This window comes from Papio anubis, chromosome 13, assembly GCF_008728515.1.
Source record: "Papio anubis isolate 15944 chromosome 13, Panubis1.0, whole genome shotgun sequence".
Lineage (NCBI taxonomy): Eukaryota > Metazoa > Chordata > Mammalia > Primates > Cercopithecidae > Papio > Papio anubis.
This window is the reverse complement of record NC_044988.1, coordinates 42335365-42353727: the sequence shown is the minus strand read 5'-3', so window position 1 is coordinate 42353727 and position 18363 is coordinate 42335365. Positions and strand designations below refer to the sequence as shown.

General features: G+C 36.5%; 1 protein-coding gene across 9 annotated transcripts in view; it reads left to right on the top strand.

The window, feature by feature from the left end:
* The window catches only part of MPDZ (multiple PDZ domain crumbs cell polarity complex component), a 174462-nt gene that overhangs the window by 109908 nt on the left and 46191 nt on the right, over positions 1-18363 (top strand). For all 9 annotated transcript variants that reach the window (XM_031654225.1, XM_031654232.1, XM_031654226.1 and 6 more), the window contains 3 exons: positions 584-782; positions 6351-6455; positions 10980-11072. In XM_031654225.1, coding sequence (XP_031510085.1) covers positions 584-782; positions 6351-6455; positions 10980-11072 — 397 coding nt within the window. The remainder of the gene's footprint in view (positions 1-583; positions 783-6350; positions 6456-10979; positions 11073-18363) is intronic.

Sequence of the window (18363 nt, the reverse complement as noted above, 5' to 3'; positions counted from 1 at the left end):
AACAAACTACTATGCTTTCGGACACCACTGCGATAGGCTCCAGGTATGAAGACTTCAATACAGGCTTCTTGATGTTAGGAATTCTGTGCTATGCTTTTATCCTAAGCAACCAACATAGTACTTGGCACATATTAGCCATATAGTAAATAGATCTTGAATGAACAAGTGATAAAGGAATAAGGTAATAGTTATTCTCTTTTATGTGTAAGAGATGATCTAATATTGTAAAACTGATTTGATGCTATCATAGTACTTTCCCTGAGAGACCTTTCTATTCAAGGGGTCAGCACATCACATGGTCTAAATTACATTCATTCCACAATGTAGACCTGTTTGATTTATAATGTATTGACTATATACAATTTCACAAACATTTACAAATTTACTTAAAAATATTTTTTGTTAGAAACACTTTTTAATATTTTTTGTTAGAAACATTTTTTCCTGTTTTTGCTGTGCTTTTTATTGACTAAAATGTTACTCGTATTTTTTAATATATAAATCATAGAAATTATTAAATTCAAATTAAAATGAATTGGAAAATCATGTGTTTAATTATATTTGCATTTCTCTTTTCCTGTAGGAATGACAGTTAGTGCTAATAAAGATGGCTTGGGGATGATTGTTCGAAGCATTATTCATGGAGGTGCCATTAGTCGAGATGGCCGGATTGCCGTTGGGGACTGCATCTTGTCCATTAATGAAGAGTCTACCATCAGTGTAACCAATGCCCAGGCACGAGCTATGTTGAGAAGACATTCTCTCATTGGCCCTGACATAAAGTAAGTATCATTTGGATCCCAGTTTGGCTTGGGAAATTCAGGAATTTCAATTAATCAGAATTCTTTTTCAGTATACACTTCTGTTTGAGATACAAACGTTTTCACATTTTTTTAAACATAAATCACTCAAGAAATTGACTGTTTTTGAGTAGTTCTCGATTGTAAGTATAGTTTCTTGGAGACTATAGCAATATTAAAAATTTGGAAACGTTGCTTTGTATTTTTAATTATACTTCTCCAGTGATTTCTACAACAACGATAGAAGTTGGGGATGCAATGATTCTCACAGAGCAAGAGGGCCCACTTTTAGGATCTTGGAAAGATGTTTGGATTGGCTCCATTATAAGGAATTGTACCCTACCTAATTGACCTGTGTGAATCCTAGAACTAAGACAGTTCTTTAAGGACCATGCATGCAAAAGACAAGATAAAACAGTGTCCATCTGACCCAAAACTTACCCTTTCTTGAGCTACCTCATGACCCCAGGGGATAGACCAATATATTGGTATGGTCTGTTAGTAGGTCATGGAGGATATTTTGTCAGGAAGTGCTTAAAATTTCCAGTAATCCCATAATGTACTAAAAGCACATCATATATGTGGTTTGGTTTTTAAGTCACTAAACATTCCTTGAGCCAACATAAAAATCAGCTCATTACTTTATTGTGACACTTCATCAATGTGACGTTTTCCTCTAGCATTAATCTTTGAATATTTGTTTTTAATGTATGAGGGATAACATCATAAAATAAGAGCTCAGGGAAAGATTGTTTACCTAAAATCGATGTAATTATTACTAGTATGGGGGACTTTTTTGTATTAATGTTATTTTACTGACTACATTCTCTATTACCAGTCCCTTTGCAAAGTATGTATTGCTAGGTCTTAGGTAACAGAAGCTATACAGACTGTTTTTCATTCTGTGGTCAATAAAAAGGAGAAAAGTATATACCATTTGGAACAGATTCCTCTGTCTTATATAAAAGAAGTATTATTTTTAGGCAAAATCCTCACTAATGGGCTTTCATATTTTTGTATGCTTTTTTGACTTTTATTTACAGTTGAACAGATCATCAGATCATGTTACTGTTCCTTAATTGCCTTATAATAATTGGAGTACAAGTGAACCTCATTAAAAATGTCAGTCCTTTTACCATAAGAAAAGAGAAACTTCAAGCGTTTTCCTTACCACTTATGGCCAGTGTTCCATGACATAGATCACATGGAGACTAGGTATTTATTGCAGGGGTTTTAGTTTACGTGGATTAGATGTAGTATAAAATGCAGACGACCTAGTAACCGTTCATCTGATTTATTGTGCCATGATGTACATTTATGCTGTGTGTGCTGATACTGCTCTGCTGCCCACTTTTTGGCATTCTGATCACCAGAATTAGTACTTGGTACTAGCCCTACCCCTCAGTTCTAATGTACTGCAGAACTTTAAGAGTGGTTAAAAAATAAGACGATTGTGACACCAGTTTAGCATAAGTCATGCATCTGGTCAACTCTAGAAAACTTTTGAGGTACATTTTCAGTCTCAAAGTCTTTTTTCCCCTTTCCTTATTTTTTTGTTTTGTGTTTCCGTTTCCCCTCTCCCACCGATTCAGCAGAATTTACCCTGTCATGTGGGCAGAAGTTTTATTATGACTATCAAAGATATCTAGAGAGCTAGCTTCATAAGTACTTGCTTTAGGATCTCAGGAGGCAAAATGTACTATAGAACCTTAAATTATTTTAAAAAGAAGAAAAATCATACAACCTTCCCTCCTCTGGAAATCAATCATCCATTCATTCATTCAGTCAGTCTTGCTCTCATATAGGTAAACACACATGCAAATATTCAAAACACATTGATTTCTTCTCACATGCCTTAAAGATGCTCTGATTCAAATGGTCATAGCTTAACTCATTGAGTAATGATAAAAATAAACTAAAATCATCCTTACGTAATGCTTTTTCAGAAACAAAAATATGTTAGATTTTAAAACACAAAGAGCCATTTAGGTTGACCAGGGCTGAGCAGCATGTTCTGTGCATTTTGCATGAAGTGTTTTTGGCCCTGTCCCTCTCTTACCACTTGTTTCGTGAAGCAAAAGGTTTAGAATTACCTTGAAAGCAATGTGAATAATCTTCCCAAAAGGAACATTTAGTCCTTCCATTACTCTGAATGGAACCATAACATTGCCTCGGGCCCATTAAGCTTTGTGCTCATTACCTGGATCTAGGCTCCATCCACATCTCTTTCTCATTATTTTTCTTTGTGAACCTAGCTTAATCTGGGTGGTGGTGGAGGGGTGTATTGTAGGGACTTTAAAAAAAGAGACTGTGGTTCAGTTACATAACTGATTGGTTTTTAGGGAAAGCATTGCTTGTTGAGACAATGCACTGGATTTCTTTTTTGCCATTTACGATAGATAGCTAGGAACTTTTGTGTGTGTGTGTTCATGCATGCATGGGTAGATAATTTGAGTTTCAAGAGTTCAAGAACAGCCAGTTTAAGATCCAGGTTTCATTATTTTCTATGGAAAACCAGATGCGAAGCCTCACCAGAATGCATTCTGTTTCACTTCTCACTCCACCTTGCCAGGAGCTCTTATATTTCTGTAATAATAGCCAGGGTTTTGTGCTTAGCAGCAGCTGCTTATAACATCTGCCAGATAATTACTGAGCTGAATCAGAATTCACCTGCCTTAACCTAAAGTGTGGGATGAATTCCTGATCAAGGAATAAAAGATTGATTGCAGTTACATTTTTTCATGCTTGTTAATAATCACTGCTATAGACACTAGTAAAGAGCAGATGCTTTTCTGGGGGAGGTGTAGATGGGAGGGAAGTGGAAAGGGGAAAAAAAAAACAACCAGGAGCACCCACTTTTAACTACATATGTATGCATCTCACATTCAGCACAAGACATTGACATTTGTTAACACCATTGTAAAAAGATGCCGCGGCGTATGCTTCACATTCTAGATTTTCTGCAGCACCTGCTGACGATCGAGCCCCCTTTTATGTGTGAGTATCAGTGATTCAAAAGCTCATTATGGCTGTGTGTTACAACTTGTCTGTGAAAACAATTTTGTGCTTTTGTAATGTCCCAATGCAAGGATAGATCCAGATATGGATTTCGTATATACATTTTGGATTGTTTTCTTTGTTTAAATAAGAACATAAAATCCAACAGAGCTATGAGATTGTTACGTTTTCACATTGTACTGATGATTGTGAACTCTTGAAAATCATATTTTCCAATTATGAAGCTTTCAAGCTCCTTTGTAAGGGAACAATCCTGTCTGCACGTGCAGGAATAGTCTCTGCATTAATAGCCATATCACATTTCAGCATCACTAATGGTATTCTTTTTTCTTCTAGTCCATGTGTAACCAAAAGTTAGTCCATGTGTAACCAAAAGTTAGTTTGAATTTTTAATTCAACTCTCAAATAAGCATTTTCAGTGTGTTTTTGCATCTCGTAATTTAGCTTTGGCATTTTTGCTGGCCATTCGGAGGTTTTGTGTGATCCTGTGACCAGGCTTGTGGTAGCATGGCTCTGCATGTTCTGTTGCATTGTGGGATGCTTGTTCTGGTGGCCTCACTCTGTAGTGGCTAAATAGTTAGGAAAACTGCCGTCTCTACTCTTTCTCACTACTACGCAAAGTATCAGAAAAATATTTGTAAATGCCTCCGCTCCTCAAAAGAAAAAACAACTTTGAACAAATATAAAGAAAAACTCATTTTTAACATTGTTTGGGAAGAAACATCTTTACCTTCTTTCTCAAACCAATAAAAAAATTAAAGACTTTGTACTGATTGCTATTATTTTTGCTATTCTATCCTGCCTTTTTTCCCTGACCTTTTCCTGGCTTTTTAAACTTACGTTTTATTTATATGAGTTTTACTGAATCTTCAGGAACAATACCAGTCTTCTTCAATAGCCTTTTCACATTTTAGGTTTCATGTTTATCTTTATTTTATTTTTTCATTGTTTAAAATATAATCAGACTTCTGTCCTGACATAATGTATTGTTTGAAGGGATAAAAGCAAATTTGCTATTCAATATATTTTTGTAGCATCTTAGAGAAGGTGTCTTTATAGATGAATAAATTAAATAGGGCCAGAATTAGAATGCAACTTTTTCAGCCAGCCTAGTCTTAAATCCATTGATCTGTACTTTCTGCTTCATTTTTTGACCTTTGAGGTAAAAGTGTCATGAAGAGATTCCCAAAGGCTCCATGTATTCTGCCCGAGTGATCAGTGTGACCAGGAGAGCTGATGACCTGTGAGAGCACTCACTTCTGTTTGGATTGTGCTTCTCAGCTTACAGTAGCATCACGAAAGTGGCATCCTTTTTGTGGTAGAGGGTATGGAGGTTCAGCAGTGGTGATTTACCCCATGACACTCTGTATGGTAGCAGAACTGTGTCTTCCGACTCCAAACCCAAGTGACCTCACACTTTGAAGTAAATGAGTGAATGCTTTCTATAGAATAACCAATATGTTTGAAATTCTGTGTACTACTCATTCAGTAAATGATGACACTGGTTTAATTTTTTATTTCATTATAACATAAAAGACAATCTTTTTACCTTTGCCCTCCAATGCTGAAGTTTTGTATACTTATTATTTTAACAGATAAATTATGGACAGATGATTTAATACCTCTTTGTGATGTCTAATTTTTAGTTGCACAAACATGCTGTATTGAGTTCAGATACAGTATTTCTCTTATGTTACTATTCATTAACTTGAAGATCTTGAAACAGCTTGCTTTAAAAAGTGTGTCCACTATGTAAGAAGCCTTACAGGAAAGCAGTAAACTTGAATTTTTATGTATCAGTTTCTGAACATTACAGCAAGAGTCAGCATTTGGCTCAGTGTCTTCCACATAATAGGCATTCAGTCAGTACTTGTTGAATTAGTAGATGGCCATTCACGTGTAAATAGTAGACTTTTCTTTGAGACCAGAGTGAATTTTTAAAAATTGCTACAAATTAGTAAGTCTTTCCATAAACTCAAATGGTTTAGTCTCATACTTCAGACTTGAGAGTTCATAACTTAGTAGAGCTAACATAATTGTTGATAATGCTTGTTAATCTCTAGAATTAATTATGTATTATAGAAAGATGCAAAGTAATTTGTGATATTCAGTATTTTAATAGAGTATACCTAATTTGTTTCTTTTAGAGATCCCAGAAATCTTTGGGCAAAATTAATGTTACTACTGACAATTGTTATTCTAGGGATTTGTAGATCTTCCTAATATTAAAAAAAATTGTTGTTAGCCTTTTCATTTTACAATATAAATAATTGTTTTCCTTCCCTGCCTGTTGATTGGTAAACACATGGTGAATCAGCAGCATTTGAAAACTTAGTTTCTGTTGTTATTCTTCCCTATAGAATACTCTATCCTATTGAAGTTTGGATTCTCTGCTGAATATACTGATTAAATGAGCTGTGTGAAAAAGTAGGGAGAAAAGGACAATATGATTTGTTTCCTTTATTTTAGAAGCTTTTCCTAACAGGCAAAATATTATTTCCCTTCACTTCCATGGATTCTGGTTTCTTCCAGAATTACTTATGTGCCTGCAGAACATTTGGAAGAGTTCAAAATAAGCTTGGGACAACAATCTGGAAAAATAATGGCATTGGATATTTTTTCTTCATACACTGGCAGGTAAGTGAAACATTAAATCAAATGCGATGAATGATACAGCAAGTTGTAGAGAATTTGGAATTCAGAGTCAGGGAGGACTAGAGCAAAGAAAAGGTCTGAATCCTTTTCTTCTTCCCTTTCCTTCAGTTATATAAGCAATTATTATATAGTATGGAAAATTTGAGAAACATATTCAAATTAATAAATTAATATTTAATTCTACTGCACAACGTATCACTTTTAACATGTTGATTTTTGATAATTTGTCCCAAAGGAGTATTATTTCATTAATTTCTTAGAACAGAAGAAATTGTATGATGTTTCTTATTCTTTCGTAAATATTATCAAACTTCTTCAGAAATGTTATTTATTCTTTTATTAACAAGCATACAAATTCAGAAACTTCTTTTTTTTTGAGACAGAGCCTCACTCTGTTGCTCAGGCTAGAGTACAGTTGTGCCATTACAGTTCATTGCAGCCTCTACCTGCTGGGTTCATGGATCCTCCCACCTCAGCCTCCCAGGTAGCTGGGATTATAGGCATGTGCCACCACGTCAGGCTAATTTTGTATTTTTTGTAGAGATGGGGTTTCGCCATGTTGCTCAGGCTGGTCTCAAACTTCTGAGCTTAAGCAATCTGCCCACCTCGTCCTCCCAAAGTACTGGGATTCAGAGGCATGCACCACCATGCCTAGACCAGAACATTTTTTATTTGTAATTTTCTTGCTCTTTTGGAGAATGTTGAGCTGAACCTGTTAGCATGTATGCATGTTAGGAAACAGTGTTTGGCTTTTTAAAGGCACTTGATATACAATGTATTAAGAGCCTTTAAATAATAAAGGGAACATTTTCTTTTTTCTTAGGAAAGGGAGGAACTGGGTTTTGATGCTGCTGCTGACTGAGTCAAGATCAGGGAGAAAAATAATGTCAAATCACTTTTCCATGAAGAATGTACCATTCTACACTCTCAGTTGTGGACCTGTGTTTTTCAGTTGTGCTGGCAACTGACTACCAAATTTCTTGTAAGCATGTGGTAGAGCAGAAATGGCCTTGCAAGCACTCTGAGGTCTTCTCAGAAGAGTTCTACCATTCTTTTTCTTTTTTTTTTTTTTTTTTTTTGTGAGGCGGAGTTTCACTCTTGTTGCCCATGCTGGAGTGCAATGGTGCGATCTTGGCTCATTGTGACCTCTGCCTCCCGGGTTCAAGTGATTCTCCTGCCTTGGCCTCCTGAGAAGCTGGGATTACAGGTGCCCACCACCACGCCCAGCTATTTTTTTGTATTTTTAGTTGAGATGGGGTTTCACCATGTTGGCCAGACTGGTCTTGAACTCCTGATCTCAGGTGATTCACCCACCTTGGCCTCCCAAAGTGCTGGGATTATAAACGTGAGCCACCATGCCCAGCCGAGTTCTACCATTCTTTAGTGGATGTCAGAACATCCCAGAACACCACGGTCTCCAGTGACCTTACGTTCATTGTGATCTTGCTTCATTTCTTCCTCTGCACATTACAGATGACTACAGAATACAGAAAGTGTCAGGGAAGGGGAAGGTATGTTATTTGTTTAATAAAGGGAAGGAATGGCATGGTCCTTGGGGCCTCATGAATATTATGGGAAAAGGAGTATAATTGTCCCTCATTATCTGTTGGGGATTGGTTTCAATACTCTCCACGGATATCAAAATCCACGGGTGCTCAATCCCTTGTATAAAATGATGTAGTATTTGCACGTAACCTACACACATTCTCCCATATACTTTAAATCATCTCTAGATTCCTTATAATACCTGATACAATGTAAAGGCTATGTAAGTTGTTGTTATATGTATATATTTAAATAATGACAAGAAAAAGAAAAGTGCACGTTTGGTACAGATGCAACCATTTATTTTTTTCCCAAATATTTTTGGTCTGCTTTTGGTTTAATCCATGGATGTTGGACTCAAGGATACGAGGGATAGGGGAGACAACTGTATTTACTTTACACTGTACAAAGCTCAGCCACATTCCAGGATTTCCACTATTAGGTTAATGGCATGAGTTGATTATAGTTTCCCAGTGCTTCCTGTCAAACTGGTAAAACAAATTATTTCAATGTCTCTCTGAAATGTTGTATCAAATGACTGACTTAAAGAATACACCAGCTAACATCTGAGTCTTGTTAAGTTCTAGGGCCTTAAAATACTCAAAAGTTATTAGAAAGAAAGCCACTTTGAGCACTGTGCTTCCTCCAAGCACAGAAAAGAGAATAGCCTGGATTGTCCTATGCTGTGACTAGCTGCTTCACTGCAGAGAAAGTATTTTCTATGGATATCAGAATGCTTAAAATAGAGCAACTAGATATGCATTTTTGGTGGAACAATCTACAGCAGGGAAAGGTTAAGTAACTTTCCCACAGCTAATAAATGCCAGAGCCAAGTGTAGAATGTAAGCATAATCCATGTTCTTACCATTGGATGCAAGGAAGGAATTGCAGAAGTCTACAAAGCATGCGCCATATAAAAATATGCGACCATATAGCATGGAAGTTAAGAACTCAGGTTTTATGGTAAGATGCCCTCGATCCAAATCTCACCTATGCTGTTTTTCTGCCAGTGTCTTTCTCATCATGTGTCTTTCTCACCATGTGACTTTCTGCCAGTTACTTTACCTGGTACATATTTGCAGATATAAAGAGATCTACTTATTATAGTTGATAAAAATTTTGTTGGTATTCAGTGGTTTAAGACAGTGGAAAAGCAGTTGATTGACTTCTTTCTTGGCTGAGTGCATGCAGGAAGACATGACGCTGGAGTCCCTGAAACCACACACTAAGATGAGTAAACAATAATCAGCACATGCAGAGGAGCATATATGGGGTTTGCGAAAGGATTCAAGATTATAGAATCATCTGAAGAGACCGGGGTCCTTGTATTGGATTATTCAGGATATTCATCTTCTTGTACCTAAAAAGGAAGAAGCAAGATGCAGTTTGGCTACACTGTTTCTGAATAGCTCCCACTGCTTAGGCCTTAGGGCTGAGGACCTCCCCACATCCCCTAGCTGTCACTGAATATTTTAAGAACTGTTTCTAAGTTATAATTCTTGTCTGTCTTCTAAGTCAGCTTTCTTCATCATATTCTTTCCTGTTGTATTTCCAGAAGGTTAGTGCTAGTTTTTAACCTCTCTGCCTTGCATCCTCTGGATGAAGATTTCACTTTTAATATTTCTCTGTCAACTATTTGACATCGTTTTTAGGATCTCCCTCTTGGAGCTCTTCTCGCCATTCCTACCCTAGTGTCAGACTTAGACTCTGGGAACCCTAGCCTCATTCAGAGCTTTATTCTTTAATTGCACAGGAGGGAAATTCAAACACAAAACCAATGGGTAGGACCAATAGCAAATAGATTTTACTCTAATAGCTTAAAAACAAAAACTTAACATTCAGGTCTAAGAAAGAATGAGATGTTCTGGGAGAGCCTGGATGTTTGCTTGCCAGAAATGTTGCAAAGCGCATTAAAGCTCAGATGGATGACTGGATTAGCTGACTTCTGATCTTGAATTCTAAATATTATATCATTTGAGAGAGTTCAGTATTCCTGTCGGGAGAATGGCTGTAATTTTACATACTTTCTTTTAATTCTTCAATTTCTGTAAATATCGACTGAAAACATTTGTTGAATCAGAATTTTTATAGCCGCCTTTGCTTTATATGTGGACATGTTTCTTTAGCAATCAAATTTTTACCACAGCAGAGGCACAGGCTATAATCAGTTTAACCATTCTCTGTTGTCCCCACAGCATCATTTATTGATACAAAGTATTCCATTGGACTAACAAAATATGTCTTGATACTGTTATTATTGTACAGTTTTCTTTACAGTCAATCAGTAGACTGGGCACATTTTGTTACATGCCTGGCATTTGGCAAAATCTAAATTGCTACAGAAGTGGAAGAGTGACCTTGAACACAGATACGTTGTAAACTGCTTCCCTTAAGAAGTATTCTGTGCCAGGTTCCTCTGGATGGGGTGAAGCTGGACCACAAGCATTTCACTTAATTTTTTGAAAATGGAAAGAAAATCATTGGTCCATCCTTAGGAAGCAGAAATACTAAACTCTTGGCAAACTTGACGAGAAATTCATTCAGGACAGGGTTCAGGGCTGTGCATACATGCTTAAAACCTACATAGTACTTCTAGCTTCTTGCACATTATAGGAATTTAAGAAATGCTTGTTCAATGAGTTTTCTTTACAAACCTGGTATTTATCCGATTTCCCCATTCCTTTCCTTTATGCTCCCATGTCTCATCAGGGAAAAAACAGACTATACAAGAGTCTTAGTGTTCAGTTCTACGCTATGGTAGGTTGATTCTAAAGCAAGGTTTTAATTTTGTTTGCTTAGATTTTTCTTTCCCCCAATGTAAAAATATTTTATACTTAAGGCCGTGTACGGTGAAAATATAAAGCAGTCCTGCATTTTTAGCTAAATCAATAGTAGAGTACATATAATCTTGCATGTTTTTACTAGGATTTTGGGGTACTCATTGTGTAATTCTTTAACCAGAGACATCCCAGAATTACCAGAGCGAGAAGAGGGAGAGGGCGAAGAAAGTGAACTTCAAAACACAGCATATAGCAATTGGAATCAGCCCAGGCGGTAAGGACTTTTTCTGTCTTCAGCCCACTCAATGGATATATAGGGTTTAAAGATAAGCAGGTGTGGTTTCAAGTGCTGGATTACAACTTGCTTCTTGTCACATCGGGTGAGTTGTTTAATACTTCTAACCCATCATTTTTTTCATGTGTACAGTGGAGAGAATAATGTGTATCACACAGGGTTAAAACTAACATATATGGAGAGATCTGGCACATAGTAGGAACTAAATTAAAGAAAATTATGCATAGATAGTTGGAATGGATTACATTCTGTAGAGTTTGATCTTAGGTATACCAAAAAGTATTCATTTAAATTTTACCTAGCATTTGTAGAAACTATATAGGCAAACATATATCAAAACGTGTGTGTATGTGTGTGTGTGTGTAAAAGTACCCTTGTAGTGTTGTTACCGTAGGCCGAGTTTATCCTAAGTCATAATCTGTCTAGGACCAGTTTCATGTATAATAGATAAGATGACATCCTCAAATATACTTAGATGTATCACGTGCATCACTAAAGCATGTTGATGTGTTTATACTGAGTAAAATCAATTTTAGTTTAATAGGAATTTACTGAGTCCTGATTATGGACCTAGACTTAAAGCCAGTGATTTTGTGAATAACAAGGAGGTAAGTAGAAGATGCAAATCCTGCCTCAAGAAACCTCTAATGTACTTGGCTGGGCAAGATGTAGAGACACATGAAACAATTTAAGAACACAAGATATTTCACATTAAGAGTAAAACGCAGGTAATCAGTGGACATCCACCCCAAACTAAAGGTCACCATCACGATGGTGCTTTGTGTTTAGTAAACATTAATATTTGTTACATAGTGAACAAATAAAATGCTCAAGAGAAGAATATGTAATATTCATAAATGCCAGTACAATTTAATGATTTCCCCTGCCCACCAGAGATAACCTGTAGCCATCACATTTAAATATTTTTAAAATATAAAAAACATTATTTTATGTTGCTTTCAAAGAAGCAGCATGGATTTTCAGCCATCTAAAATGAGTTTCTTATTTCAGTTTCTTCAGAAGTCACTTAGCTCACTTAAAAACTCCCATCAAGCTCTCTATACTGCTGCCTACATTGAGAACAGGGTAGAAGTGCTAGATCTGTGGCAGAAAATATATTCTGAGGTGTTAAGTGTCATATTTATTTGTGGTTAGAGGTGGAAATAAGTTAAATGAAACTGTTTTGTAGCAGGTAGTCACAGTGATAAACTTGAATTTTTTAGGAAGACAGTAATCACAAGAAAAAAAGATGGGTTGGTCAGTTTTAGAAACAATATCATAAGAGGAAAAGTAGATTTTAGAAGGTGATATAGTTTGGCTCTGTGTCCCCACCCAAATCTCATCTTGTAGCTCCCATAATTCCCACATGTTGTGGGAGGGGCCCTGTGGGAGGTGATTGAATTATGGGGGTGGGTCTTTCCCATGCTGTTCTCCTGATAGTAAATGGGCCTCACGAGACCTGATAGTTTTAAAAACGGGAGTTGCCCTGCACAAGCTCTTTTATTTGCCTGCTCTCGTCCACTTAAGCTGTAACTTGCTCCTTCTTACCTTCTGCCATGATTGTGAGGCTTCCCTGGCCATGTGGAACTATAAGTCCAATAAACCTCCTTCTTCTGTAAATTGCCCAGTCTCGGGTATTTCTTTATCAGTAGCATGAAAATGGATTAAACAGAAGGCAGAATGCAAAATGGTTGGTGTCAGTAAGAGCCATGTTAGAACTTTGGCTCTGGTACTTTCTAAGACAAGTTTCTTAATTTCTGCTAGGTCTCTGCTACTTTATCTGTAAAACGAGGTTAATAATAGAATCTTTTGTATTTGGGGGAAAATTCAGTGTCGTCTAAAATCCTTAGCAGAGTGCCTGACACATAGTGAGTCAGTGGTTGGCTTTGTCTATATTGATAAAATATTTGTCACTGGTACCTAAACAAAGAGAAAGCCTTTGACACAGGAATCCTGAAATTTTCTTATGAGAAAGAAGAACATAACTTCTGGACTGGAAAATTTTTATGCTTTTAACCTTCATGCAATCCTAAGATAGCTCTAAAGGTGCTAACAACCTTACGTGAAGAATATGTCCAAAGTTTCCATAAATCCTTCTAAGAAGGTACTCTGTACTCACTAATGTAGTGCTTCCCCTAGATGCACTAAGCTACTTCTAGGGGAAGTTCATAGAGCATGAGAAGAAAGCTTAATGGAATAACCAGAGCTTTTAATAAATTAGGAGTTAGTGTTGTTAACATGCTTCATAGCATTGGAAATGTAATGGGACAGTCATTCATGAAATCAACAAAAATTTAATTTGTTTGAAACTAGAGAATTCTTTTTAGCAAAATATAAATTTTAGTATTATAAAATAGGTTATATTTTATTTTGCATGTGATTTTCATTTTACACAATTGATATACTACTACATGTATTTTCCATTTTGCTTAATTTTTCTCTCAATTCTTACGTTTTGTAAATCTGTCAAGCTTGATACCTTAAAGATCTAATTCATTCAATTTAGTTGTTGTGTTGCATTTCAATATATGAATATACCATGGTTTATTAATTGTCAGATTCATATTAGTTAATAGTTATTTGCTATTATAATAATTCTGTGCAGTAAATATATTTATTTATTTATTTATACTTACACACGAAAATTTATCTAGGGAATATATCCAGAAGTGGAATTGGAATTGCTGGCCTGTAAGTTTATATGCATTTTTTACTTTCAGTTGTCAGATTGTTTTTTAAGATTGCTATATCAATTTTTTTTTTTTTTTTTTTTTTTTTTTTTGCGACGGAGTCTTCCTCTGTTGCCAGGCTGGAGTGCAGTGGCATGATCTTGACTCACTGCTATCTCCTCCTCCTGGGTTCAAGCGATTCTCCTGCCTCAGCCTCCCGACTAGGTGGAACTACGGGTGCACACCACCACGTCCAGCTAATTTTTGTATTTTTAGTAGAGATGGGGTTTCACCATGTTGGCCAGGATGATCTCGATTTCTTGACCTGTGATCCACCCACCTCAGCCTTCCAACGTGCTGGTATTACAGGCATGAGCCACCGCACCTGGCCACTATACCAATTTTTATTTCTATTTCCAGTATATGAGTGTTCCCTTTTCCCCACATTCTTGTTACCACATCATATGATCATTTTTTTAAAAGTTTTTTATCAATCTAATGGGTGGAAAATGGCCCCTTTTCTAAATAAACAAGGTGTACTAGGTATAACAGGATTGATCAGGTATGGTGAACATTTGGTCATTTGTTATATGGATTGAGTTTCAGTTTCATATCTTGCTTTCATTACCGCAGTAATCATCACCTTCATCACCACCACCACCACCACCATCATAACGAGTAATAAAAGATTTATTGGTTGCTTATTATGTGCCAAAGCTTTGGTTTTGGACTCTACATGTATTAATTAATCCTCACAGAAACTCTGTTCAGAGACTCTTGTTGGCTGTATTTCACAGCTGAGAAAAGTAAGACAGAGACTAAGTAAATGCCCTGTGTCACATAATCATTAAGTAGCAAAAGAGCAGGAGTGGCACCCAGAGTCTCAGTTTACATCTCAGGCAATCTGGCCTCAGAGCTGTGTTTAACAGCTCTGTCTTCCTGAATTTCATTCTTTTTAAACCTATGTGTAAATCTCAAATAGGCTGCCATTTTTTTTTCGCCCTACATAATGATCTCTGAAGCAAACATATTCTGTAGTTGTTTCTTTTCTAGGCCTCCTTTTTCTTTCACTGTGTTTCTGTTCTCTGTTCAGTGAATAATGAGTTTGGTTTCTCACTGCTGTGTCATTTTGGCAGTTCTGTCTTTGATTATCGTCTTCATTGTTTTAAGGATTTACAACCTTTACTTCCAGGGAAAGTATTTTGCTATCTGTGCCAAACCCTATGAGACCTAAGGTGCTATTATCCAAAGGTTACTTAACCTCTCTGTGTCTCTTCTCTTTGTAAAATGGGGCCAGTAAGAATGTCTACCTTATAGGTATGACATGAAAATTAAATGAAAGTATATGTAACTTACTTAGAGAATAATACTGAAGACATGGTAAAACCCTTAATAAACATTTGCTGTTACTTACGTTTTTTTGTATTACTCAAGAAGTCGTAAGAATCACTTTCTAATTTGCACCAAACACGAAGAGCCCTTGGAGACATTTTCTTTCCTTCCTTTTTTTAAATTTTTTTATTTTTAAGAAAAGAGTTAAGGAGTCCTACCTATGTATTCTGGATTGTTAAATATGTACACTTGTGGCTGAACTTACTATATGTAAAATGTACTATATGTGCAATGGCTAAACTTACTAACTCCTTTGCCATTTTGCCTTAGGAACAGCTTCAAGAAAACAGGGAAGGAACAGTTTTAGTGGCTCATGCCCGTAATCTCAGCGCCTAGGGAGGCTGAGACGGGAAGATTACTTGAGCTTAGGAGTTCCTGAGCCCAGGACTTTGAGGTTGGAAGTCAAGGCTGCAGTGAACTATGATCATGCCACTGCACTCCAGCCTGGGCTGCAGAATGAGACCCTGTCTCAAAACAAAAACAGAAACAAACAAACAAAAACAGGGAAGGATGGTGGATGTTGGTTCTTTTCTGTTACAGAATTTCTGGAGTAAGAGAAAACAATGAATAGGATTTTAACTAGTTTATTAACAAAGATTTTATAAGATCAAGGATCATGGTAAGATCCTTTCAAACTAAACAGGTAGAGTTTCTAGAGTTATAGATTTGCAGTCAAAAAAAAAAAAAAAAAGAGTTACTGGCCAAAGGAAGATGTGCCTCAGCATCTGCTTTCATTTCACTTGGTTCCCGTCCTCTCCTCTCTGTGGTACTCTTTCATCCCCAGCCTCTTCTTACCTCAATCATTTTGCAGGGGTCCTTACTTCAACCTTTTCTCTTCTCTAGGAGCTCCTTAAATGTCAGTGTTGAAACGTGTTTGACAGTGCTATCTTATCCTACTTAATGTCCAACATTGTCTTCCTTTGTGCAGCATGGAGCAGATTGCAGGGCCTCATCATCTCCTTAAAGTTCTGTTTGGTCTGTTTTCCTCCAACAACCTGAGCTCTGACTCATCTCGGCCAAAGACCTCACTGCAAATCACCTTACTCTTTCTTACATCCTGCCTTTTCACAAGATGCATGTGCTTTAAATATACTCATAGCTTTTATAGCTATTTGCGGTTATTACATATGAGTTCCTGTCTTTATTTTGTGGGTATGGGAAATGTATTCAAGGCAGAGGAATTAGCAAGCCCCAAGGCCCCAAGTGGGGAGCATGCCAGATGAACTTAAGGAATAGTGAGGAGATGATGTGGTAGCTAGAGTGGAGAGAGAAAAGTACAGAGCCCACTGCAGGTGTATTAAGTCCGTTTTCATGCTGCTGATAAAGGCATACCCGAGACTGGGCAATTTACAAAAGAAAGAGGTTTAATGGACTCACAGTTCCACGTGGCTTGGGAGGCCTCATAATCGTGGTGGAAGGTGAAAAGCACATCTCACATGGTGGCGGACAAGAGAAGAGAGCTTGTGCAGGGAAACTCCCCTTTATAAAACCATCAGGTCTTGTGAGACTTATTCACTATCATGAGAATAGTACAGGAAAGACCTGCCCCCATGATTCAGTTACCTCCCACCGGCTCCCACCAACAATATGTGGAAATTGTGGGAGCTACAATTTAAATTGAGATCTGGGTGAGGACACAGCCAAATCATATCAGCAGGGGAGGTTGGGGAGATAGTGAGAAAATCATATCCTGTAGGATTTTGTCAGTCACTGCTCTTCATGTCCTGACTGTTAGTGACCAGGTCTGCCTTGGCAAGAATGACTTCTTCTACAGAGGTGACTTTCTGACATAGTGTGTGCAGGAGCGTTCTTTCCTTTGATTTGGTTGCTAAGGTTAGAAGCTACTATCTGTTTAGCAGTAGCTGAATTTTTTGATTGCTTAATATATGTAATACTAAGATCCAGTAAAATCATCCTTTTACACTGGTATGTGCTACAGCCTGGAGTATGAGTCCAGTTTTACTTATAACAAATTATTTTCAGAAAGACATTAATATATTATTAGATTCTACAAGACACATAATTGAGAAGGTAAACTATCTTGTTTTACTACTAGTAAAACCTTAATAAATTGAGCAAAGTAATATTTGTAAAAATTAACATATATGACATTTTATTTCATTTTGTTAAAATATTTTTATTATTGTTTTAAGCCGTCTTAACCATTTTTACATGTACAGTTCAGTGGCATTAAGTACATTCACATTGCTCTGCAATCACCACCATCGTCTATCTACAGAACTTTTTTCAGCTTGCAAAACTGTAATTCTATACCCATTAAGCAACAACTCCCCTTTCTTCTCTCTTCCCATCCCAGGCAACCACCTTTCTACTTTCTGCCTCTATGAATTTGGTACCTTTAGGTACCTTATATGAGTGAAATTAAATGACATTTGTCCTTTATTTTACTTAGATGGCTTACTTCACTTAGCATAATGTCTTCAAGGTTTATTCATATTATGGTATGTTTCAGAATTTCCTTCTTTTTTAAGGCTGAATAATATTTCACTGAATGTATATAGTATTTTATCTACTCATTTCTTGATAGATAATTGGTTTGCTTCTACGTCTTGGCTATTGTGAACATGGGTGTATAAGTATTTCTTTGAGATCCCGCTTTAAATTCTTTGGTTATAATACCCACAAGTGGAATTGCTGAATCATATGATAATTCTATTTTTAATTTTTTGAGGAACCTATATACTCTTTTCCATAGCAGCTGCACCATTTTACATTTCTACCAACAGTACACAAGGGTTCCAAATGCTCTGCATCCTTATTAATTCCTGTGTGTGTGTGATTTTTTTTAGTAGGGAGTAGCTATCCTGTTGGATGTGAGATGGTATCTTATTGTGCTTTTTATTTGTATTTCCGTAATATTTAGTGATGTTAAACATCTTTTCATGTGCTTATTGGTCATATATATATATGTATTCAAGACACCTGCCTGTGTTTTATGCCATTTGTTTTTTTTTTGTTGTTGTTGAGTTTTAGAAATTCCCTTTGTATTCAGCATATGAATCCCTTATCAGATATGTGATTAGCAAATACTTTTTTCCTTTCTGTTGAGAGTATCATTAATGAACAAAAGTTTTTAATTTTGATAAAGTACATTTTATCTATTTTTTCTTTTGTTCTCTGTGCCTTTGGTGTTATATGTAAGAAACCATTGCCAAATCCAGTATGATGAAGCTTTACCCTTACAGTTT